The sequence below is a fragment of the Bactrocera dorsalis genome, chromosome 1, assembly GCF_023373825.1.
Source record: "Bactrocera dorsalis isolate Fly_Bdor chromosome 1, ASM2337382v1, whole genome shotgun sequence".
NCBI classification, from domain to species: Eukaryota; Metazoa; Arthropoda; class Insecta; order Diptera; family Tephritidae; genus Bactrocera; species Bactrocera dorsalis.
The window spans coordinates 42005810-42032304 of NC_064303.1; the positions used below are offsets into that span (position 1 = coordinate 42005810).

The window sequence follows — 26495 nt, forward strand, 5'->3', positions numbered from 1 at the left end:
TGACACTCTAAAGAGCCGGTCGTATAAAATTGTTTTCATAATTGGCGCAGTCGGTAAACGTCTGACATAATCCTAAGATTGGTCAAGCGGGTCGCTCGGATTTTCCGAAGAAAATCCACACATAAAAAAAAGAAAAAAAAACAAAATCAATTTTAACCGTTAATCGACCTTTGTATCAAAAATGATACATTTCGATGTTTGTAGTACCGTAACTTGTGGAAAGAAAAAAGTTAGATACCGCCTTCTTTGTGACTTTGTTTATTTTCGCATTGTCATTATTTTAAGCCATAAGCACGTCATTTGCGACGCTATTTTTGATATTTGTGTTGTGTTTTATTAGGTGAAGTGCTTCTTTTTTGAATATTAAGTTATTTTGTTAAATACTTGTACGCGTTCGAAAAAATGGCTCGTCCACGGTTTTTGACGTTTGAAGAAATGGTGAATGAGGTACTGGATGAGAGTGAAGAAGATGAAGATGCTTCCGATCCTGATACTGAAATTGAAAGTAGTTCGTCTGAAAGCTGTTTATCTGAACCGGATGACATTATTGTCAGTAGTTCAGTTGATGATCCATTGTATATTGCAAAAGATGGTACTACTTGGCGTAGCGAGCCTTACGCCACTGGTCGGTTGAGGAGAGAAAATGTTATCAATTTGCGCCCAGGTTGGTAACAATTGTTTACCAAATTGTTGTAGAATTATGATACTTGGTTTTTAGGTGTAACAAGATTTGCATCAAGCCGGGTAAATAACATTCGGGATTCATTTCTGCTACTTTTTCCATCTTCACTATCAAAAATTATAATTGAAAATTCGAACAACTACGGAAAGTATTTACATGGATCCAACCACCTAGAAATTGACGAGGAATTATTTCATGCCTACTTAGGCATATTATTACTGGCCGGTGTGTATAAGTAAGTATTGCAATAGAAGAGCTTTAAAAAAAATTTAAATGCTTCTTACTATATATTTATCAGATCCAAAAATGAAACTTTGCATGATTTGTTCGGGGAATACTGTGGACGCCCTATATTTCGGTCAATAATGTCTGAGAGAACATTTTTATATATCCACAAAATCATTCGTTTTGATGATGTGCTCACCCGACGTGGCCAAAGAAATGATGACAAATTCGCACCAATCAGAAACCTTTGGGAAAAGTGGTCTGAACAGCTCCCTATATTCTACAATCCTAATGATTGCGTTAATGTGGATGAACAATTATTGGGATTTCATGGCCGTTGTAAATTTCGCCAGTATATTCCATCGAAACCCAAGAGATACGGTTTGAAATTTTGGCTACTTGTTGATTCACGCACGTGCTATGTATGGAAAATACAACCATACTTGGGGAAAGGCGTAACCGGAAACACTGAGAGGAATCAAGGAGAACGAGTCGTTCTGGATTTAGTTGATGGGTTGAAAGGACATAATGTCACCATGGACAACTTTTTTTCATCTCACAGCCTTGGCCAAAAATTATTACAAAAGCAAATGTCAATGGTTGGAACTATGCGCAAAAATAAAAGGTCAATTCCTCCAAAGCTACTGAATTGCAAGAAAGTTCCACGATATGAATCAACTTTTGCTTTCACTCCTGATACCACTCTTGTTTCGTATATCAGTCATAAGAACAAATGTACAGTTGTTATGAGCACATTGCATCACGCACCTAATATTGAGAATGAGTCGAAAAAGTTGCCCGAAATCATCTCTTTTTATAACTCAACGAAGGGAGGCGTGGACACGGTTGACAAAATGTTGAGTTGTTACTCTTGCAAACGTAAAAATAATCGTTGGACTATGGCGGTATTTTCCAACATAATCGATATTTCTGCTTTGAATTCGTATATTTTGTATAACGATATTGATCCGAATTGGAAGCAAACTCAAAAGCACACAAAACGTAAATGTTTCCTGCATGAGTTAGCAATTTCATTGGCAAAGCCCTATATGGAAAAACGAAAAAAGGCCCAAGGAACGAATTATCTTTGGCACTGCTTTCCAAATTGTCATCCCAGAATATTTCTGACACTAGTGATAATGATGCTGGCCCATCAAAAAAACACAAGAATGAAAAGTCTCCGAAAAAAAACCGCGCAAGGTGTCAAAAATGCTATCATTCTGGAGAACATAAAAATAAGTGGACATCGTCATTCTGCTTCTTATGTAAAAAGCCGTGCTGCAACGACAGACATGCCCAAAATATTTGCATAGATTGCATTCATAACACATAAACATGTAATTATTTTAATTATATTTGCCTGAAATTTATCAATAAAAGTAAATGAATTAAAACTTTAAAGTAATAACTACTTTTTTCCTATGAACTGTAGTATGTATCAAAATCGATACATAGCTGGAATTATGAAGTTTTTTTAAAGCTCGATCTACGGTTAAAAATAAAAATAAGGCGTTTCCGAGGCCTTAAAACAGTTTAAAAAAAAAAAAAAAAAACAGAGAAGAAAAACATCACCATGGCAACTGTTAACAGCCATGGCAACTGTTAAGGCCATTCAACGGAAGTGATGGTTACGACCTATCCTCATTTATAAGAGAAGTAGATGCCATACTCCGCCTCTTTAACGTTAACCCGTCGTTAAAGGAATTCGTTATTCAACGCTACGTACTAACGACGTAAAGGAGGAACTCATCCGGAACTTTGGGGTAAAGGAGAGCTACAGGAGTCTGTACCACCAGGCCATCAACGTTAAGCACTACAATGTAAGTGTATATTTTGTAAAATTAAGGGATATTTTAGATAAAACTAATATTAAGTATGAATTTGATAGTGAAAAACCCATAGCCTTTTCACCGGAAGCCAACGAGGCATTTTTTCTAAAAACCTTCTTAAACGGAATTAGTCCTCATTTGTCCTCCATAATTTTGAGTAGGGATATTAGAAAACTAAGGGAAGCTTTTTATTGCTTAGAGGATACTGGATTAATCCAGCAAAATAAAAATAAATATAGTAACTATGGGCAGCGTTATTACCCCTCACAAAATAATTACGATTCAAACAATAGGGTACATGCTAGTAATCCTCAGCCTTCTTTTCCAACGCAACAACGTTTTTGGGGAAATAATAGTAGAATGAGTAATAATAATATTAACCCGCAACAAGCATCACGAAATAGCTATTCACAACAGAGTAGGAATAGCAATAGAAGTCAAAGGCCTGTGCCCATGGAAGTAGACCATATGGATTACAATCAGGGCGAAAATTTTCGGTCACCAGCCCGGGGGAGGAGCTACCAATTGTAGAACTAACAATAGATAGAACTAGATTGAAGTGTTTAATCGACACCGGTTCAACAACTTCAGTTTTAAATAGTAAAGTAGATTTAGGATTTAGGAAAAATAAATTAGAAAATCCCACTAGATTAAAAACAATGAGTGGTGAATTTTTCATTACTGAAGAAGTGAAAACTCTCTTGCCTACGGAATTCAATAGTGAAAACATCGTGCATTGGCATTTAACACCATTTTTTAATAGAAAATTCGACTGCTTAATAGGGCAGAATATTTTGAGACCATTAAACGCAATAATTAATTTTGAAAAAAATCACATTTATGTTAATGGCAATAAAATTAAATTTTTAAATCCATGCCCGTCAATCCTAGAAAGGCCCGATATGAATACTGTAGAAAGGAAAATGTTAAAGGAAATACTACGGAAAAATAATGACCTTATATTTAGAGAAAATGAACAGCTAACCCATGCTCATGAAGTACAACATGAAATCGTTACAACAACTGAAAAGCCTGTATATTCAAAAATTTATAAATACCCTCAAATACACGAGGAGGAGATAACCAAACAAATTAAAGAAATGCTGGACCAGGGAATAATTAATGAAAGCTGCTCCCCATACAATTCACCACTTTGGATTGTCCCAAAAAAATGGATAATTCTGGTAAAAAGAAATGGAGAACAGTAATAGATTACAGGGCTCTGCTACAACTATATCTGATAAATTCCCAATTCCAAATACAGATAGCATATCTGGAAAATTAGGTCAAGCAACATATTTTACGACAATTGATCTAGCCAAAGGTTTCCATCAAATTCTTATAAAAGAATGTGATAGGAAAAAAACTGCATTTTCTACACCGTTAGGTCATTATGAATTCATAAGAATGCCATTTGGTCTAAAGAACGGCCCAGCCACTTTCCAAAGATTAATGAACTCTGTCTTAAGAGAATACATTAATAAAATATGCGTTGTTTATTTAGATGACATTCTCATATTTAGTTCCTCTCTTCAAGAACACAAGGAAAGTATAGAAAAAGTTTTTAAAAAATTAAGAGAACACTGTTTAAAAATTCAAATCGATAAATGCAATTTTTTTGCTAAGACTACTGAATATCTTGGTCACATTCTAACTACAGAAGGATTTAAACCGAATCCTAATAAAATAGAAGCAATTCAAAAATTAAAGCTTCCTGAAACAGTGAAGCAAATTAAATCTTTCTTTGGAGCAACAGGATATTATAGGAAATTCATTAAAGATTACGCTAAAATTGCTATTGGCATGACAAAATTTCTTAAAAAGGGAGTTCGTATTAATATTAAAAAGACTTTTGGTTAACGATCCAATATTAAAATATCCCAATTTCGAAAAGAAATTTAAAGTTGCAACTGATGCTAGCAACTTTGCAATTGGTGCCGTATTAATGCAAGATGGCCATCCCATTTGCTATGCTAGCAGGACACTTAATGAACACGAGAAGAGATATAGCACAACAGAAAAGGAACTCTTAGCCATCGTTTGGGCAGTTAATTATTTTAGACCCTACATTTATGGTAGGCAATTCGATCTTTTAACAGATCATTTACCACTTAAGTGGTTACAAACAAAATATAAAGGAAAAGACATAAATCCTCGATTACAAAGGTGGCTTCTGAAACTTGGAGTATACGATATATGTATTCAATATATAAAAGGCAAAGAAAATACATTGGCCGACTTTCTTAGCAGATTAGATGTAGATTCTGGAGAAATCTGCCTCATAAATCTAACTTCTGAAGAAGATGATAACATGAGTACAGCAGCTACAATTCACTCTCAAGTAGAAGAATTAAATGACCATATCCCTACACTTGAATCTGTCATCAATCGTTTTCAGACTCAAATTATTTTATGTGAACATAAAGTAAGAGACACTGAAAAAATAGGTAAAAATCTTAAGATTTACATAAGCCAAGATGACATTAATAGCGAATACATGGTAGACATCTTAAGGACACATGTTAAAACTAAAAAAGCGGGAATTTTTTCAGAAATAGCTGACTCCGAATACAACAAAGTTCAACTAAAATTAATCGAAATATTTGGCAGTAGCATCAAATTCTTTAAATGTTTATTTCATGCCAAAGACTTGTCAGATGAAACAGAGGCATATCGGTACATTTCAAAGTACCACAAATATGAAACTGGGCATGCTGGCATAAATGAAAATTATAATGGTTTAAAACACCTTATATATATTAAAAAACTAAAAGAGTTAATACAAAAATATTTTAACAATTGCGATATATGTAATAAAGTAAAGTATGACAAATCCGTTGAAACCTAAGTTTCACATAACACAAACTCCTACTGAAATTAATGATATTGTTCATGTTGATACTTTTACATTCCTAAAGCAAACTTTCATGACAACTATAGATAAATTCTCAAAATTTGCAATGGCATTGCCTTTGGAAAACAGAAATAGTTTGACTCTTGTTGAAAAACTTAGACAATATGTTTCTATTAAAGGAAAGCCAAGAAAAATTATAGCTGATAATGAATTTAATAACGTTAATGTTAAGGATTTTTTTAACATAGAAAATATAGAGGTTAATTTTACCAAGCCAATTAGTCATACAGGGAATTCGGATATAGAACGTTTTCATAATACAATTAGCGAAAAACTTAGAGTTGCTGAATTAGAATATAGGACTCTCTCAGTTCAAGAAAAAATGTTTAGATGTATCGAATTTTATAACAAATCGATTCATTAAGGAAAAACCAATTTACATAGAAAATGGGAAGGTAAATAAAGAAATAATATTCAAAAAATTAAAAGAAACAAAAGAAAACAAAATTAAAAAACTTAATGAAAAAAGAGAAAATGTTGTAATAAATAAAGAAGAAGCATTTGTTAAGAATTATGTGGCAGTACGTCATAAGAACGCACCACGATATAGGAAGCTTAAACTAGATAATGTACATACAACCAAAATTAAAAGAGAAAATAAATTTGCAGATTAACTGGACACTAATATTTTTCATACTAATGACAATGGCTCCAACGGCAACGTCCATTTTAAACATCCAACCGATTCATGAAAACAGCGGATATGTGGAAATTAGTACATCCAAAACGGAAATTGTAGTTTCATCAGAATTTATAATACACGCCATAGACCCTTATGAAATTTTATATTTAATTAACAACATGACTTTTAATACAAATCTCTTGAGGCCATTACATCGCGATTTACTTAGGAATGAACTCTTAATCCTTAAAACAAAAGTCAAAACCTTAATACCTAAATCTAATGGGAATAGGCATAAAAGAGGATTATTTAATTTGGTTGGGACAATGAATAAATATTTATTTGGAACAATGGATGACATAGATAGAAAGGATATTGAGGATCACTTAAAGTTTATTGATCAAAATATGCACAATTCTATTACAACCTTAAACCAACAAGTTAAAATAAATAAATATTTTGAAAAAAAACATTTAAATATTTAAAAACAACAATAGAACAAGACAGGGAAAAAATACTAGATTATGAAAGAGGAAATGATAAAATTCTAAAGGATGCTGCATTAAACAACATGTTTAACGAGCAAATCTTAAGAATACATGTCCTTAAAGAAAAAATTGATCATATTCAAGATAGCATTGCAGCCGCCAAACATGGATTATTACATCCAGGAATTTTGACAAGTGAAGAAGTTGATATATACGAAATAGACCTATTTAAGTTGCAACATTTAAAAATGTGTGCAATTCAGTATGCAGAAAAACTGCTCCTTTTAATAGTAAAGGTACCACGAAATTTTAGCACAGTTCAATTAAAAGTTATTCAGCCCATTTCAAATGAACAAATGAGAGAAATTACTTCCGTTTCAGAAACAGTTTTTAATTACAATAATAAAACTTATACATATGAAAAAGACAAAACACTTAATGAATTAAAAACTTCAAAACATTGTATTTTTACAAAAACACGTCTATTAAGTAAGAACGAAATAACAGAAATAATTGAAATTGACGATGAAACATTAATATTAAAAAATTTGAAAAATACTAAGCTAGTACAAGATTGTGATCACAGGAAAGTAATACTGGAAGGAAATTATTTAATACACTACCAAAATTGTACACTAGAAATTAACAATCAAATTTTCTCTAATAAGGTAAAAATATTCCAACAAAGATTTTACTTTCCTGTAAATGAAGAAACTAATTTTACAAATAAAATTTCATTTGAAGAAATGAGACTGGAACATTTAAAGAACATAGAAAAAATAGAAGAACTTAAGTACCATAAGAAAATTAATTATTCAATTTCATTTGTAAATTTTATTATTACTTTACTTTTAATAAGCCTTCTCTTGTATATGTTAACAAAACAAAAACAAATGCGAGTAGAAATTGTAAACAAACCTCAGGAGAGTTTTGTATCTAAGGGGGGAGGAGTTACATCCCATGCTAACCCAAGAACAACAGCAAACACAGATGGTGTGAAGATAGTCTGGTAGATAAGAAAATACATTTATTTAAGAAAACCAGAAGATATGTAAAATTAAGATATGAGAAGAAACAGTGATCCTAAATAAATATTGAATGCAAATAAAGGATAAGCAGCACTGTGGAATTTTCCCACAGATAAGAATTTTTGTAAATTAGAAGATAAACAATTTTGTAAAACTATAACATGATAGTAATAAAGGATAAGCAGCACTGTGGAATTTTCCCACAGATAAGAATTTTTGTAAATTAGAAGATAAGCATTTTTGTAAAACTATAAAAGCAAGAAAATCTTTGAAATAAAGACACACATTTATTCTGACACTAAAGAGCCGGTCGTATAAAATTGTTTTCATAAGTCGCCAGTCGTTTCTTCTCTTCGCTACGTGGCGCCAATTGGATATTCCAAGCGAAGCCAAGTCCTTCTCCACTTGGTACTTCCAACGGAGTGGAGGTCTTCCTCTTCCTCTGCTTCCCGCGGCGGGTACTGCGTCGAATACTTTCAGAGCTGGAGTGTTTTCATCCATCCGGACAACATGACCTAGCCAGCGTAGCCGCTGTCTTTTAATTCGCTGAACTATGTCAATGTCGTCGTATATCTCGTACAGCTCATCGTTCCATCGAATGCGATATTCGCCGTGGCCAACACGCAAAGGACCATAAATCTTTCGCAGAACTTTTCTCTCGAAAACTCGCAACGTCGACTAATCGGTTGTTGTCATCGTCCAAGCCTCTGCACCATATAGCAGGACGGGAATTATGAGCGATTTATAGAGTTTGGTTTTTGTTCGTCGAGAGAGGACTTTACTTTTCAATTGCCTACTCAGTCCGAAGTAGCACCTGTTGGCAAGAGTAATCCTGCGTTGGATTTCCAGGCTGACATTGTTGGTGGTGTTTACGCTGGTTCCAAGATAGACGAAATTATCTACAACTTCAAAGTTATGACTACAGTCAGTCAACAGTGACTTGTGTGCCAAGTCGCGAGTGCGACGACTGTTTGTTTGATGACAGGAGATATTTCGTCTTGCCCTCGTTCACTGCCAGACCCATTTCTTTTGCTTCCTTGTCCAGTCTGGATAAAGCAGAACTAACGGCGCGGGTGTTGAGACCGATGATATCAATATCATCGGCATACGCCAGCAGCTGTACAATCTTATAAAATATTGTACCTGCTCGATTAAGTTCTGCAGCTCGAATAATTTTCTCCAGCAGCAGATTGAAGTAGTCGCACGATAGGGAGTCGCCTTGTCTGAAACCTCGTTTGGTATCGAACGGCTCGGAGAGGTCCTTCCCGATCCTGACGGAGCTTTTCGTGTTGCTCAACGTCAGTTTACACAGCCGTATTAATTTTGCGGGGATACCAAATTCCAAAGGCAGCTCCTTTTCGTGCTGTCGAAAGCAGCTTTAAAATCGACGAAGAGGTGGTGAGTGTCGATTCTCCTTTCACGGGTCTTTTCCAAGATTTGGCGCATGGTGAATATCTGGTCGGTTGTTGATTTACCAGGTCTGAAGCCACACTGATAAGGTCCAATCAGTTTGTTGACGGTGAGCTTTAATCTTTCACACAATACGCTCGACAGAACCTTATATGCGATGTTGAGGAGGCTTATCCCACGGTAGTTGGCGCAGATTGTGGGGTCTCCTTTTTTATGGATTGGGCATAGCACACTTAAATTCCAATCGTTGGGCATACTTTCGTCCGACCATATTTTGCAAAGAAGTTGATGCATGCACCTTATCAGTTCTTCACCGCCGTATTTGAATAGCTCGGCCGGCAATCCATCGGCTCCTGCCGCTTTGTTGTTTTTCAGTCGGGCAATTGCTATTCGAACTTCTTCATGGTCGGGCAATGGAACGCCTGCTCCATCGTCATCGATTGCGGTATCGGGTTTGCCTTCTCCTGGTGTTGTGCGTACACTGCCATTCAGCAGGCTGGAGAAGTGTTCCCTCCATAATTTAAGTATGCTCTGGGCACCGCTGACTAGATCACCTTGGGGGGTTCTACAAGAGTATGCTCCGGTCTTGAAACCTTCTGTAAGTCGCCGCATCTTTTCGTAGAATTTTCGAGCATTACCCCTGTCGGCCAGCTTATCGAGCTGTTCGTACTCACGCATTTCGGCCTCTTTCTTCTTCTGTCTGCAAATGCGTCTCGCTTCCCTCTTCAACTCTCGCTATCTATCCCATTCCGCACGTGTTGTGGTCGATCGTAACGTTGCGAGGTAGGCAGCCTGTTTTCTCTCCGCTGCGACACGGCACTCCTCGTCGTACCAGCTGTTCTTTTGCACTTTCCGAAAACCAATGGTTTCGGTTGCAGCTGTACGTAAGGAGTTTGAAATGCCGTCCCACAGTTCCCTTATACCGAGTTGTTGACGAGTGCTCTCAGAGAGCAGGAGTGCAAGCCGAGTAGAAAATCGTTCGGCTGTCTGTTGTGATTGCAGCTTCTCGACGTCGAACCATCCTTGTGTTTGTTGGCGTGCGTTTTTTGCTGCACAGAGGCGGATGCGAATTTCGGCTGCAACAATATAGTGGTCCGAGTCGGTGTTAGGACCTCGGAGCGCACGCACATCTAAAACACTGGAGACGTGTCTTCCGTCTATCACAACATGATCGATCTGGTTGGAAGTTTTTCGATCCGGAGACAGCCAGGTAGCTTGATGTATCTTTTTATGCTGGAATCTAGTACTACAGATAACCATATTTCGGGCCCCGGCGAAGTCGATCAGCCTCAACCCATTTGGGGATGTTTCCTCGTGGAGGCTGAATTTACCGACCGTAGTGCCAAAGATACCTTCTTTGCCCACCCTGGCGTTGAAGTCGCCAAGCACGATTTTGACATCGTGGCGGGGGCATCTCTCATAAGTGCGCTCCAAGCACTCATAAAAGGCATCTTTGGTCACATCGTCCTTCTCTTCCGTCGGGGCGTGGGCGCAAATCAGCGATATGTTGAAGAACCTCGCTTTGATGCGGATTGTGGCTAGACGTTCATTCTCCGGAGTGAATGATAGTACTCGGCGACGGAGTCTCTCTCCCACCACGAATCCAACACCAAACTTGCGCTCCTTTATATGGCCACTGTAGTAGATGTCACAAGGACCTACTCGTCTCTGTCCTTGTCCCGTCCATCGCATTTCTTGGACGGCGGTGATGTCAGCCTTTATTTTCACTTGTGACGCTGCTGATGCTATTTCAAACGATTCTTGTTTTTGTAGAACAATATTTGTAATTTTTGCGGGTGACATATCTAAATGTGAACGCATATACATATGTAAGTATGTATGTTGTGTGTGTGCCAATGTCATACGCACATATTTATGTATGTATGTACATATGAGCAGCGCGAACATGTTATTATTGATAATTGATAATATGATTTGAATTCGCGAAAGCGAATATAAACACTTATGGTCATGATACATCTATATATGTACATATATAAAAATGAAATGGTGTATAGTTGTAACGCTAAAACTCGGAAACGGCTGAACCAAATGAAATACTTCCTTTGGGGGATTTGTTTGTTATTACCACGCGCAGGTCATGTCTTAAAATCAGAATAAAATATTAGGGGGCGTGGCACCTCCCATACAAATTGAATTTTCCAAGTCGAATATCTTCAAAAGTGTTTAAGGTAGGAACATGAAAATTGGTACAGAGCTACAGGATAACAACACCACTCTCACCTATAAAACCGGGGGCTATCGAATAAGGGGGCGTGGTACCTCCCATACAAATTAAATTTTTTAAGCAGAATATCTGTGAAGGGAAGAAGGGTTCAAGGTAGGGATAATCGGAAAAGGGGGCGTGGCACCTCCCATACAAACTGAACTTTTCAAGGTGAATATCTTCAAAAGTGTTTAAGGTAGGATCATGAAAATTGGTATAGAGCTATAGGAAACAACACCATTCTCACCCATAAAGCTTGGCGTTTTCGAAAAAGGGGACGTGGTACCTCCCTTACAATCTTTAATTATTTTGGTTGTTAATCCACCGTATATTTATCTCATTTTCCACCTAGCACGACATTTTGGTTGTTCTTGCTGCAGCGGTTATATGGTAATTTTGGTTGTGTTACGTGCTATTTTTGGTTTATGGAAATGGCAGTTTTATGAAACAAACACAAATTAAATTAAACGTCAATTTTGCTTTGCAATCGAACACGCAAAATTTAGAGGGCAATAAAAATGCGCCTTGCTTTACTGATATATTGATATATTTTGTTTTAAAAAGTGAGTTATTTAGTGAAAGTGATTTAGCGTGTTGGCGAATACCGATTTATGTACATTGGAATTTATCATTCAATTGATCTGCTTGCTTAGTTTAATTCATTCATTTTTGGAGTTTTCAAAGGTAAGTTATTGGTCCGTAAAACCTTATATGAACTTTATGCAAATGAATGATCATTTCCAATTAGATATTTGTTACGATGTCGAGAATCAGTACGTATGGTAACACTTCTCGGAGTTCCCAGGCCGCAAGGAGAACACGAAATAGCAGAGCACGTCAAAGGGAAAGTGTTATTGAGAGGGTATCACCACGAAATAGACTGCTGGAGAGTAGCACGCACCAGTTAGAAGATGTCAACCAAACATACAATCAGCAAGAACGATTTAGAAGAAGGGAAGTTCACAATCAGCAACAACGATCGAGAAGAAAGGAAGTTCGTGCTCGCCAAAGTGATGAAGTAAGATCACAACATGCGATTATTCGACGACAACAGCGGCAACATCTTTCTTTTGTGAACTTTGAACGGGCAGGTTTTCGATATGATCCAAACATTCAATATAGCGCATGTGTTCAAATCGGTCAGATGTCAGTAGTTTGTCAATATTGCAATGCAGTCAAATTTAAAAATGAACCGTTGCCAGAATTGCTTCCACCACCACAGCCATTGTTCCAGCTGCTTTACGGTGAATCTCCTCACTCGAGCCATTTCTTAAAGCAAATTGTAAATGAACAAAACTACAATCCAACGTTTAAGGTATTTTTGCCAAACAATATTCGACAGAAACTACAGAGCTTTCCTCCAATTATACACGTTCATGGGCAAATGTTTCATCTCGCTGGATCGCTGTTGCCGCATCCAGATCAAGAACACAAATATCTCCAAATTTACTTTCTGGGAGATTCACATGATGAAGTAAATCGGCGTTGTGCTATCTTCAATACAACGAAAAGAGAAATAATCGAACAATTGCAGCAAATGTTACACGAACACAATGGCCTCATTAAACTGTTTACGATTTCGTTGGAACGTATGCCAACAGATGATCATAGTATAATCATACAAGCGAACAAAAGACCAACAGGGTCACATGAAAGACAATATAATGCACCTACAGTTAGCGAAATATCAATTGTTGTTGTTGGAGAAAATTTGCAGTCGCGTGATATTGTTATCAAACGTAGAAATCAAAACGCACTAAAACGGATAAGTGAGACACATCAGTCTTACGACGCAATGCAATATCCGCTCATGTTCTGCCGTAGAGAAGACGGATATCACTTAGGATATAAGATGATAAATCCGGTGAATGGTTAGTAAAAAAAAAATTTTTGTTTGCTACTTCATATAGGTAATTTAAGCTTTTAGGTGTCGAGACAAATAAAAAAGTCAGTTCAATGAAGTTTTACGCATATCGAATGATGATTCGCCAAAATTATGACAACCATTTACTGAGATATGGACGGTTATTTCAACAGTATGCAGTTGACATGTATGTTAAAGTTGAGACAGAACGACTTAATTACATGCAATACAATCAGTCGAAGTTGCGATCTGAAGAGTATATTCATTTAAGAGATGCAATGAATGGTGATGCGGATATTACAGATATTGGTCGACTCTATATTTTGCCATCGACATACATTGGCAGTCCTAGACACATGCATGAGTACTCCCAGAATGCGATGACTTACGTGCGCAATTATGGACGGCCGTATTTGTTTGTTACATTAACTTGCAATCCAAAATGGCCAGACATTACGAATCTATTGCATCCCGGTCAATCACCAAGCGATCGCCACGATGTTACAGCACGCGTGTTTAAACAAAAACTCAGATGTTTGATGGACTTTATTACGAAACAACGTGTATATGGCACTGTTCGATGCTGAATGTACTCATTGGAGTGGCAGAAGAGAGGTTTGCCCCACACACACATTCTTCTTTGGATGACATCATTTCCGCCGAAATTCCTGATGTTGAAATAGATCCAGAGTTGCACGAAGTGGTGATGGCCAATATGGTTCATGGGCCATGCGGAGAACACGATCCATCTTCGGTTTGTATGTCGGACAGTAAATGCAAAAAACGCTGTCCCCGTGCTTTTATTTCGGAAACTCAAACTGGAAACGACGGATACCCTCTCTATCGGCGTCGCTCACCCGCTGACAATGGCAGAACATTCATCACTCAATTGAAAGGAAAGAATTTCGTGGTTGATAACACATGGATCGTTCCATATTCGCCAATTTTGTCTAAGGCATTCAAAACACATATAAATGTTGAGTATTGCAGTTCAATAAAATCAATTAAGTATGTTTGCAAATATGTCACCAAAGGAAGCGATATGGCGGTTATTGGCGTTGAACGAGATGAAATTAGCAAATTTCAAATGGGCAGATATGTGAACTGCAATGAAGCAATCTGGAGAATATTTTCATTTGCAATTCATGAACGCCATCCTACTGTTGTGCATCTGTCAGCTCATTTGGAGAATGGCCAGCGAGTTTATTTCAACGCAGAGAACATAGTACAGCGAACGGAAATACCACCAGCAACCACTTTAACAAGTTTCTTTGCAACTTGCGCCAGTGATCCGTTCGCGAGAACATTGCTTTACTCGGAGATGCCTCGGTATTATACATGGAATGCATCGTCTTTCCCCCGACGCAACATAACCCTGGCGGTTCATTTTTAAATTTGACTGCATTGCAATATTGACAAACTACTGACATCTGACCGATTTGAACAGATGCGATATATTGAATGTTTGGATCATATCGAAAACCTGCCCGTTCAATGTTTACAAAAGAAAGATTTGTAAAAATTTTGTTAAAGTATACACAATGAAATTAGGAAAAATCGTTCATATTCTATTAAAACCAATACCGGTGTAATTTTTGAAATGAAAAAAAAAATCTATTTTGGGCAGAACGAAGTTTACCGGGTCAGCTACTGTGAATATAAGTTTTGAATAATAAAATGTACGATTAATGTATATTTATCACTATTGTAATATATTAAATTTTTTTAATATATTATGATAGTCTGTTATATAGATATATATGTACATACACATATATATAATGAAGTATACACACAAGCATAAATATATCAAATACAAGAGATAATTGAAAAAGTAGTCTTTATTTTCACATTTACTACGAATATTGCTTTGAAAAAGTAATTTAATTCAAATGTATTCACCTGCACCTGTATTCATTAATATGCACAAAAAGAATTCATACGAATACACATGTTTGCATATATACATATAAGAATACATGTAAGCAAAAGAGCGAACATACATACGTCTGTTAGAGCAATATATAGTTTTGAGCATAATTTTTATTTCACGCTTAGCTCTGTTCAAGCGAAAATGTTAAAATTTCTCCTGCTGAGCTAGCAGTGGTGAAATTCTTCCATCTCTGCCGAGTTAGCCAAAAATATTTTTACGTTATTCGCGCCGTGAACCTTCTCTATGATAGACGTTCTTTGCGTTTATATACTCGTTCACGTGTGTCATCATGCTAGATTACGATAGAAGCGTTACGATCACGTATGTCATAATACGAAATACAGACTTTTACGTGACGAGTGATATGTTCACGGATGTAACGATTCGACCCCAGCATAATATGATCTCTAATTTTATGAACAATTTAGTTAACTGAGTCACTTCCAGTATTTTTTTCTGTATTATTGTTTTCATTTACAAAATATTTGCTATATGTTGAATTTTTAATCTGTATGCAGATGTTATGCAACGCTGCACATACATTGCCGACACTTGCCACCTTTTCAGGACTATACCGACTTCTTTTATCATTACTGAGAATTTTCCACCGGCTCACTGGCTGATTGAAGCATTGATGGTAATGCAGTTGATAAATGCCCGTTAAAGTTTATTTCCGATAGGATAAAAGTAAATGCGTTTTTGGTCAGTCTAAACCACTTCCTGAATCTGTAAATGATTTAAAATAATATAATCTATACTAAGTTAAACGGTATAATTAATTTTAAAATTTTACATGGGATTACTCTTATCACGAATCCTGAATCGTATGGCTATTTGGTGATGTTTTTCATCTGAATCAGATGAACTTGTATAAAAAACACGTAGGGTTCATTTTATTGAATGCAAAAACTAAATTTAGTAAATTTGTATACAATTTATTACATTCAAATCAAATTCAAAAACTTGTTTTGTTTCGTATTTGAATGTATTTGAAAATGTCATTTACAGCTACACCAGGGAAGTTATTTCATAAAATTTCTATTCGTTTCGAATCGAGTGCGACGATCTGCACACTCGACACGTTACTAAACTCCACTCGATATTATATATTTATGTATAACTGAGTGTTTAACCCTACATTGTTCAGCCGGTGTTATTAAATAAATCATTTTATACACTAAACAAAACTTAGGCGTTTAATTCAAATACGGTTCCCCACAAGTGGTGTCAGAAGTGGGATGCAAATCCCTTCGCGTGTGCAAGAAAGTAAAAAAAAAGAAATTGTTCGAGTGAACGAGGAACCTTGGTTGTACTGTGTTTTTTTTTCAAAAAGAACGATCTAGAAAGTGGTAGAAGTGTCGGGTAATTTGAACTTTGTGTAAACTGTAAAGAAATTGTTCGAGTGAACGTGGAGCGAACTTGGTTCTAGTGTTTTTTTTTTTAAGAAAAAGATCGTTCTAGAAATTGGCAGAAGTGTCGGGTAATTTGGACTTCGTGTAAAGTGACCGGTGACGACCGTTAAGGGCACCGTTAACTTATTAGAGCGTACGAAGAATTTGTAAAAGGGTATAGTGTCGGGTACTCTGATATTTGCGTAAAATGACCGGTGTCGATCATTAAGGGCACCGTTATCTTATAAGCAAAGTGCACAAACAAACTTCTTGTTATCATAAAGAACGTTCTAGAAATTAGTAAAAAGGTACAGTGTCGGGTACTCTTAACTTGGCGTGGCATGACCGGTGTCGACCGTTAGGGGCACTGTTAACTCAAGCCGTTGTGACGCCGATTCGGCGTTGTTAAGCGCAGTCGAGAGGGAGCAGGATCTGAATGATTTTGCGGTAGCAGAGAGTGAGCAGCGATCCAGATTTTGCGGTAGCAGAAAGTGAGCAGCAATCCAGGTTTTGCGGTAACAAAGAGTGAGCAGCGATCCAGATTTTGCGGTGGCAAAGTGTGAGCAGCTATCCAGATTTTGCGGTAACAGAGAGTGAGCAGCGGAGCAGTTTAGCGTATGATTTTTCTTTGTATCGGTAACCTATAAGAAAATTCGTAATCAAAATTCAAAATATGTAATGGAACTCATATTCTAAAATTTGTATTATTATTAAAAAAAAATACTAAGAATTATAAATCAAATTGTAAGTTATTGTAAGATTAATTGTGAAAATTAATTGTCTTAAATTTAAATTACAAGAATTAATTCTATATTCAAATTGCTATATGAAAGCAAAACTTGTCAACGTATATTTTAAGCAACAACAGCGCGCCAATCGTTTCTTCTCTTCGCTACGTGGCGCCAATTGGATATTCCAAGCGAGGCCAGGTCCTTCTCCACTTGGTCCTTCCACCGGAGTGGAGGTCTTCCTCTTCCTCTGCTTCCCGCGGCGGGTACTGCGTCGAATACTTTCAGAGCTGGAGTGTTTTCATCCATCCGGACAACATGACCTAGCCAGCGTAGCCGCTGTCTTTTAATTCGCTGAACTATGTCAATGTCGTCGTATATCTCGTACAGCTCATCGTTCCATCGAATGCGATATTCGCCGTGGCCAACACGCAAAGGATCATAAATCTTTCGCAGAACTTTTCTCTCGAAAACTCGCAACGTCGACTAATCGGTTGTTGTCATCGTCCAAGCCTCTGCACCATACAGCAGGACGGGAATTATGAGCGACTTATAGAGTTTGGTTTTTGTTCGTCGAGAGAGGACTTTACTTTTCAATTGCCTACTCAGTCCGAAGTAGCACCTGTTGGCAAGAGTAATCCTGCGTTGGATTTCCAGGCTGACATTGTTGGTGGTGTTTACGCTGGTTCCAAGATAGACGAAATTATCTACAACTTCAAAGTTATGACTACAGTCAGTCAACAGTGACTTGTGTGCCAAGTCGCGAGTGCGACGACTGTTTGTTTGATGACAGGAGATATTTCGTCTTGCCCTCGTTCACTGCCAGACCCATTTCTTTTGCTTCCTTGTCCAGTCTGGATAAAGCAGAACTAACGGCGCGGGTGTTGAGGCCGATGATATTGATATCATCGGCATACGCCAATAGTTGTACACTCTTGTAGAAGATGGTACCTTCTCTGTTGAGTTTTGCAGCTCGAATAATTTTCTCCAGCAGCAGATTGAAAAAGTCGCACGATAGGGAGTCGCCTTGTCTGAAACCTCGTTTGGTATCGAACGGCTCGGAGAGGTCCTTCCCGATCCTGACGGAGCTTTTCGCGTTGGTCAACGTCAGTTTACACAGCCGTATTAATTTTGCGGGGTTACCAAATTCCAAAGGCAGCTTCTTTTCGTGCTGTCGAAAGCAGCTTTGAAATCGACGAAGAGGTGGTGAGTGTCGATTCTCCTTTCACGGGTCTTTTCCAAGATTTGGCACATGGTGAATATCTGGTCGGTTGTTGATTTACCAGGTCTGAAGCCACACTGATAGGGTCCAATCAGTTTGTTGACGGTGGGCTTTAATCTTTCACACAATACGCTCGACAGAACCTTATATGCGATGTTGAGGAGGCTAATCCCACGGTAGTTGGCGCAGATTGTGGGGTCTCCTTTTTTATGGATTGGGCACAGCACACTTAAATTCCAATCGTTTGGCATACTTTCATCCGACCATATTTTGTAAAGAAGCTGATGCATGCTCCTTATCAGTTCTTCGCCGCCGTGTTTGAATAGCTCGGCCGGCAATCCGTCGGCCCCTGCCGCTTTGTTGTTCTTCAGGCGAGCAACTGCTATTCGAACTTCTATTCTATCCCATCCCGCGCGTGTTGTGGTCGATCGTAACGTTGCGAGGTAGGCAGCCTGTTTTCTCTCCGCTGCGACACGGCACTCCTCGTCGTACCAGCTGTTCTTTTGCACTTTCCGAAAACCAATGGTTTCGGTTGCAGCTGTACGTAAGGAGTTTGAAATGCCGTCCCACATTTCCCTCATACCGAGTTGTTGACGAGTGCTCTCAGAGAGCAGGAGTGCAAGCCGAGTAGAAAATCGTTCGGCTGTCTGTTGTGATTGCAGCTTCTCGACGTCGAACCTTCCTTGTGTTTGTTGGCGTGCGTTTTTTGCTGCACAGAGGCAGGTGCGAATTTTGGCTGCAACAATATAGTGGTCCGAGTCGATGTTAGGACCTCGGAGCGCACGCACATCTAAAACACTGGAGACGTGTCTTCCGTCTAACACAACATGATCTATCTGGTTGGTGGTTTTTCGATCCGGAGACAGCCAGGTAGCTTGATGTATCTTCTTATGCTGGAATCTAGTACTACAGATAACCATATTTCGGGCCCCGGCGAAGTCGATCAGCCTCAACCCATTTGGGGATGTTTCCTCGTGGAGGCTGAATTTACCGACCGTAGTGCCAAAGATACCTTCTTTGCCCACCCTGGCGTTGAAGTCGCCAAGCACGATTTTGACATCGTGGCGGGGGCATCTCTCATAAGTACGCTGCAAGCACTCATAAAAAGCATCTTTGGTCACATCGTCCTTCTCTTCCTTCGGGGCGTGGGCGCAAATCAGCGATATGTTGAAGAACTTCGCTTTGATGCGGATTGCGGCTAGACGTTCATTCTCCGGAGTGAATGATAGTACTCGGAGTCTCTCTCCCACCACGAATCCAACACCAAACTTGCGCTCCTTTATATGGCCACTGTAAATGGCACAAGGACCTACTCGTTTCTGTCCTTGTCCCATCCATCGCATTTCTTGGACGGCGGTGATGTCAGCCTTTATCTTTACGAGGACATCTACCAGCTGGGCAGCGGCACCTTCCCAATTAAGGGACCGGACATTCCAGGTGCATGCCCTCAAATCATAGTCCTTATTTCGTTTGCCGTGGTCGTCATCAAAAGGGGGGTCTCTCATCCGAGGCTGTTTGTTGTTTTTCATTGGGGGTGTTTTTTTACGTGGCGGGTCCCAAACCCAGCGCACAACCCTATGCAGGGGATGTTTCGCCTTCTCACTTTAGCTCGCCTTCAAACGGATGTTCTTAGGCTACCCAGAGGATACTTGGTCAAAGACCGGAAGTCGTGAGCTGCTTGAGTCATATGTAAAAGAATCGTTTCTGGCCACTCCCAAGTGAATGGCGATCAGAGAACTTTCCTCACTTGCGTGAACTTCTACACATGACTCCATCCATTACTTTTACTTATTATATATTAAATACCGAATTTGTATTCAAAATTCTATATCATTTACTTTTGATAACATTCGATATGGACAGGCGACAGATTTTTTTATTGGCAGGGAACGGTTTGAAGGAAAACTTGTTGGCATTGGGTTTATCGACAAATGGCCGTAAAGCCACATTACAGGACAGACTTTGTGAGCATTTTGGATTGACTGTAAATGCTGAAGATGATAGCTCAGACAGCGATACTAGTTCAGTGCAAAACAACATTTTGTCGGCGATGGGGTCCTGGTCTCCGGTCTTCACTCTACGCGATCTAGAAGAATCTCTTTCAACTTTTAGTGGTACTGGGCAACACCCAGTCAAGGAGTGCTTCGATGATTTTGAATCTAATGTCATGGCAGTTCGTTGGGGGAGATTTACAAAAGTTTATACACGGGAAACAATTATTGAAGGGAGCCGCGAAAATTTTCGTTCGCAGTCAAAGGGACATAACTAGTTGGAATACACTTTAACAATATTTGCAAAAAGAATTTGGGGTAATAACATCGTTAATCGAAGTACATCGCGAGTATCTTTATAGCTTTATGGACATAGGTAGGCTAATAAAGCTAGACGAAAGAAGTCTCATCGAATAGTTAGTAGAGGGGATCCCAGATACCAGACCAAACAAAGTTAACATGTATCAGGCTAGTTCGATAGAAGAATTAAAAGCTCAGATCTTTGTTTATCCTGCAGTCGTTGATCGTTTCGAAAAACAAGCCGCTGTTTTCGGTAACCCACGGCGTATTATAACTCATAGAGGTGCTGCATTCACGGGAAATCTCTTTAAAGATTACTGTGCGAGGGAAGGTATAGAGCATTTAGTAATAGCTACAGGTGTTCCTCAGGGCAACGGACAAGTGGAACGAATACACCAAATTGTAGTTTCTAAAATGTGATTACGATTTTGAAACTTCATAGAATACTGACATGCGCTCTAAAGAATACTTTGTTAAATAAACTAATTTTATATATAACTGAGTGCTTAACCCTACATTGTTCAGCCGGTGTTAATAAATAAATCATTTTATATGCTAAACAAAATTAAGGCGTTTAATTCAAATACAGTTCCCCACATACATTAATACGGTGTTTGTAACGTTGAAGTAATTAGTAACCTTATTTTGAAGGAGCCTTTTCTCCGAATACGGTTTTACGATGTCCGAACGTAGTTGAAGAAGTTGTGAAATATTTTTGTTATAGAACTTTGACAGGCCTTCTTGAGACACAAAAATAAGTTTTAAGAATTTTGGATGAATTTTAAAGTTCAAGAAGCAACGTGGCTTAGTAGCTTGGTAAAAATATGTTAAAAGGGAGGGATTTGTTGCATCTTTCAAAACCAATAATAAAAAATGTAAAACAATGAATATTAAAGAAATTATCATATTTAAATTAATTTGAAGAAACATTTTGTAATATAATGAAAAGCTAATTGTGCAGGGTTTTTATTTACTACTCCGTAGCAGCAAAATTTCTAGAATTATTGCTTTGCTATCGCTACCGCTCTCACTTTGTCGGGAGCCACAGCAGAGCCATAGCATAACAATGTAAAAGTATGTGCTCTGCTCTGCTCAGAGTTTTGTTAGATAAAAAACTATATGTAGTTGTACCTAGAGCAAAAATGCTGTGATCTGCTCTGGCGTAGCTGTAGCAAAAAAAATTTGGAGCGGTAGTAGAGCGGAGCTAATGAAAGTTTTCATTTGCTACAGCTCCGCATGTGTTTGTTGTTGTTTTTTTTTGTTATTTTCTGTCATAATATTTGAACCAAAAAATGTTATGCAAATCATTTTGGCACTTGTTGCGTCAAGTGACTTTATAAATCTAAAATCAAATATTTTAAGAAATAAATTATAAAATGTGTTTTATATTATATAAAATATTTACCATTTTTATATTACCAAAAACGGCATGTAATACAATACTCAATTACTATGAATTTCCGAAATTAATTTTACCTACATATATGTACATACATACTAGTTTAAGACATTAGGTTAAGTTTTACGTTAAACCATGAAATTCTGGAAATAAAGAATTCTATTGTACAAAAACCATTATCGCGAACGGACGTTTTCTTAACCGGCAACTTTTAACCCTCGTCGAGACCAACGGTCTGATACACTTAGTCGAGACCAATGGTGCTTGGCTAGGCCCCTATGTGTTTACATACATTTGTATGGAAATACGTTTTGTATTTACGCTCATATATGTACAATATAGATACATTTTTGAAATTTCTTACCTCTCGATTTGATTGAAATCAAATTGACCGCCTTGTTCACGCTTGGCGTAGCAAAAGCGTTCACAAAAAATGTAACATTTTGAGAAAAAATACATTTTTCTTAACCTTTTAAAACGCTCTAGCGGCTAAAGTATTTGACGTAAGTAGGTCAAATAAATTGCACCGGTTGGGTAATTTAAAGAGCTTTCAGGAAATGTATAATTCCAATTGCCCCCAAGGCCCCACCGGGGGCGTGGCAATAAGCGAAAATGGGTTTTCACCATGTCCCCCCCTTTGTTTCACTACAGTTGTGGGGGGTATGGGGCCGGGGGAGATCAAAACCATTTTGCGAGTTAGTTCATCCCTGGAGCTTTCAGGAAAGCCCTCAACCTTCCCGCTATCCCTACCAGGGGCGTCGCAATAGCGTTCACAAAAAATGTAACATTTTGAGAAAAAATACATTTTTTCTTAACCTTTAAAACGCTCTAGCGGCTAAAGTATTTGACCCAGATAAACATACAAACCAATTTGGACATGTAACAAACATGAAAACATTTAAATCAACCGTGCGAAGTGATAGAAACATTCCAAAGTTCATATATTTTCATACAAAATATATGGGGTTTAGCCAAGCACCATTGGTCTCGACTAAGGTGTAATATTATAATATCCTTTTTTCGTCCTTTTCGATACGATATCCTTGAATTTTTTTTTCTGAATTCTATAGACAATAAAATTCTAGGAAGCTACCTGGAAGCGCAAGTCGTTTGCTACACTCTAAATATATTTAAATAGCATTTAAAAACAAAATTTGCCTGGCCAGACCCGTTGGTGGGCTTAACGAGGGTTAAATTCGCCTAGGCACAGGCACGTTCAAAGTAATTCGCTAATTAATTCGTTCGTTCTAAAAAAAAACTGCCCGGTTCAGAAGCAAAATCAGTATAACCCATATACTAAGATGTATGGATATGAAAATTTTTACTTACATATTTCTTTCTATTTTTTAATTACTAAAATTTTCAAATGATTTTTACAAAAATTTTGAACAAATGCTTTTGATTTGAATATATTTTTTGTATTTATGAGTTGTATTGAATTTTAAGATAAAGAGATAAAAAGTATCCAATGTCCTTACCTTGCTTCTAAGCTACCTCCCCACCAATTTTCCGACAAATCGGTTCAGCCGTTCGTATAGTTTATATACTATATACATACATAAGGGGTATTCGCTTGCTCTTGCAAAACCATTGCACGGTGCAAGAATTGCATATATTTCCTCTTGGTGCACCGGCACAACAACAAACACACGCGGAAAATTATTTGCAATGGCAGTAAAATATGTCAGACCAAAAACCATGTATATTTGCGTGCAATATCACGCAAAAATATAATTGCAACCCTGTTTTAGCTGTCATTTTACATAAAGACATATTACGTTGTTAAATTGTTGAGGACGGTAAGTTTTAAATAGATTTTATAATTTTTATTTAAATTACATATAAAGATTTGTTACAGTTTTTTTGTTAAAAATGTATGCAGAAGGTGCGCCAATTCACAATAGCATAATAGTCATTCACAATAAATTGACAGAATCAGCCGTTCATATATCACTAGATTCTGCAATGGGTGCTCTCGTGCCCTTGTATATTTCGGTATAGTATTTTTGCAATCTGCAATCTTGTTAGAGCAAGCGAATACGGAAAATAGCAAAAACAAAAAAGAAAAAAACCACAAACATATGCGAGAGCTGTAGCACATGAAAATTTTCATTAGCTCTGCTCTACTACCGCTCCCAATTTCTTGCTCCCGCTACGCCAGAGCAGAGCACAGTACTTCATTTTTTGCTCTCGCTATTACTATAGTTATTTACCTAACAAAACTCGGAGCAGAGCGGATCACATATGTACATTGTTATGCTATGGCTCTGCTGTGGCTCTTGACAAAGTAAGAGCAATAGCAATAGCCAAATTAAATACTACTGGTGTTAATACCTCAAATATAGTTTCTTACAATCCTTACCTCTGGTGATGGGAAATGCAAGACTTTTATTTAGGGAGATCTTATTCATTCTTATTTTTATTTAGTATTTTCCTTACTTATATACAAATTTTAAAACTATCTTAAATAACTAAATATATGTGTATGTGTGTATGTTTATATGTATTGCAGCATATAGTTTATTGCTGCTTGACATGGGGTTGTTTTGAAGTGTACAATTTAATACATAAGTAAGTGTGTGTGTGTGATGTTATCTCTTCTGAAAATTTATCACCCGTATCATGCATTTCGATTACGTTCCCGCTCTACGCTCCGCCGGAATCGAAATTAGGTATCATGCGTTGCGATTGGATTGAAAGAAGAAGAGGAAGAGCTATAACTCTTTCGAAATCAGCTGTTTGCTTTGAAATATGTGAAACTGGAACATAACAAAGCAAAAATACACAAATTACTGCTGTTCAAAGAAAATAAATAAAAGTAAAAATTTTTATATTGTTATTGAAGTTATACTTCTTATACGACGCCGGAAAAGGTTGCGATAGATTCTGGTTGCGCAACCTTCCATATAAAAGTAACGCAAAGTTGCGCAACCTCGCTCCATCCATATGAATGTAACGCAACCTTGTCTGCGAAGATGTGCGAGCAGCAAGCGAAGCGGTGACAATCGGCGATCGTTTGTTCGTTTCTTTCGGCACAGCTCGGCCGACACAACAACACAACACAATGTTGGCATGCTTATGCTGTTGTTGTTTTTGTAGAACAATGTTTCAATTTTTGGTTGGTGACATATTCACATGTGTGCGCATATGTATGTTTGTATGCTTGTGCATTATTGAAGTTATAGTTCTTTTTCTTTCGTTTGCCATTCTGCGAATTCTCAACTATTTTGTGTGACTTTTAATTGAAATACTCTGCGTTGGCCTTTCAGAATCACACAGAATCATTTCTGTGGTTTTTGAAATTGACCCACGAGGACGAGGTATATCGTTTTATCTGGGAGCGTGAGAATTAAGAAAATCGCTCGCTTAGAAGGGATAAAACGACTTCTGAGTGGCGATATTAATGAATAAATTCACAGAATCATTTCTGTGCTTTTGGAAATCTATACTAATAGAAAATAAATTTTTCACAGCAATATACATAAACATATACATAATATTGCTGTGATAAATTTAATTTCTATTAGTAAGCAAAAAATTAAAAATAAATTTATTAAGACTATACTTCTCAGGGCATCACAGCAATGTTATGTATATGTATATACATATTATGCATATGTATATACATATTATGCATATGTATATACATATTATGTATATGTATATTGCTGTGATACATTTATTGCGAAAGCAAATGTTCTACAAAGTATGTATATTTCTATACTTAAACAAAATTATTAGAACCATCGTATGTTTCTTGCATTCATAACCAAATCATACTTAAGTCAGCGCAACCTAATTGTCAATGGTGGTGTTGGTGGTAAGCGCTTGGAAAGTCAAGATGCTACGAGTGCCACAGGTTCGAATCCCGACAGAATAAATTTTTAATTTTTTGCTTTTAACATCGTATACTATAAAAATAAATATTTTTCTTTATTTTAATTTCTATTAGTAAGAAAATTATTTATTTGTATAGTATACGATGTTAAAAGGCATACATCTTCTATCCTATCTTGTGTATCTGCACATGCTCATATGAGTGTATGTATACGCATATGCGCGCATTGACTTGCATGTTCATACATTCATATATACTTATATGTACATATATTTGCATACATTGCTGAACAAATAAATCACAAGCATACAAACATACATATGCGTACACATATGAATATGTCACCAACAAAAAATTGATCCGGCAGCCAAATTGGCGAAGAACAAAAGAGAGATGATTACGCT

General features: G+C 37.4%; 2 protein-coding genes and 1 pseudogene across 8 annotated transcripts in view; 2 read left to right on the forward strand and 1 right to left on the reverse strand.

The window, feature by feature from the left end:
• Window positions 1-581: 581 nt before the first annotated feature.
• The window catches only part of LOC125775378 (piggyBac transposable element-derived protein 4-like), a 31248-nt gene continuing 5334 nt past the window's right edge, over window positions 582-26495 (forward strand). The window contains exons 1-3 of one of the 3 annotated variants that reach the window (XM_049445909.1): window positions 582-917; window positions 981-2727; window positions 6260-6917. In XM_049445909.1, the coding sequence (XP_049301866.1) occupies window positions 1048-2220 (1173 nt within the window). In that variant the 5' untranslated portion in view covers window positions 582-917; window positions 981-1047 and the 3' untranslated portion in view covers window positions 2221-2727; window positions 6260-6917. Of the gene's footprint in view, window positions 2728-6259; window positions 6918-26495 lie in introns of those variants that run through there. The other 2 variants (XM_049445911.1, XM_049445910.1) reach the window with 2 other exon arrangements.
• LOC125780350 (uncharacterized) overlaps window positions 15145-26495 on the reverse strand; it is a 56063-nt gene continuing 44712 nt past the window's right edge. For 3 of the 5 annotated variants that reach the window (XM_049462588.1, XM_049462587.1, XM_049462586.1), the window contains exon 5: window positions 21857-25012. The gene's annotated coding sequence lies outside the window, so the exon portion shown is untranslated. Of the gene's footprint in view, window positions 17255-21856; window positions 25013-26495 lie in introns of those variants that run through there. The other 2 variants (XM_049462584.1, XM_049462585.1) reach the window with 2 other exon arrangements.
• On the forward strand, window positions 25520-25649 carry LOC125775920 (small nucleolar RNA U3; annotated as a pseudogene).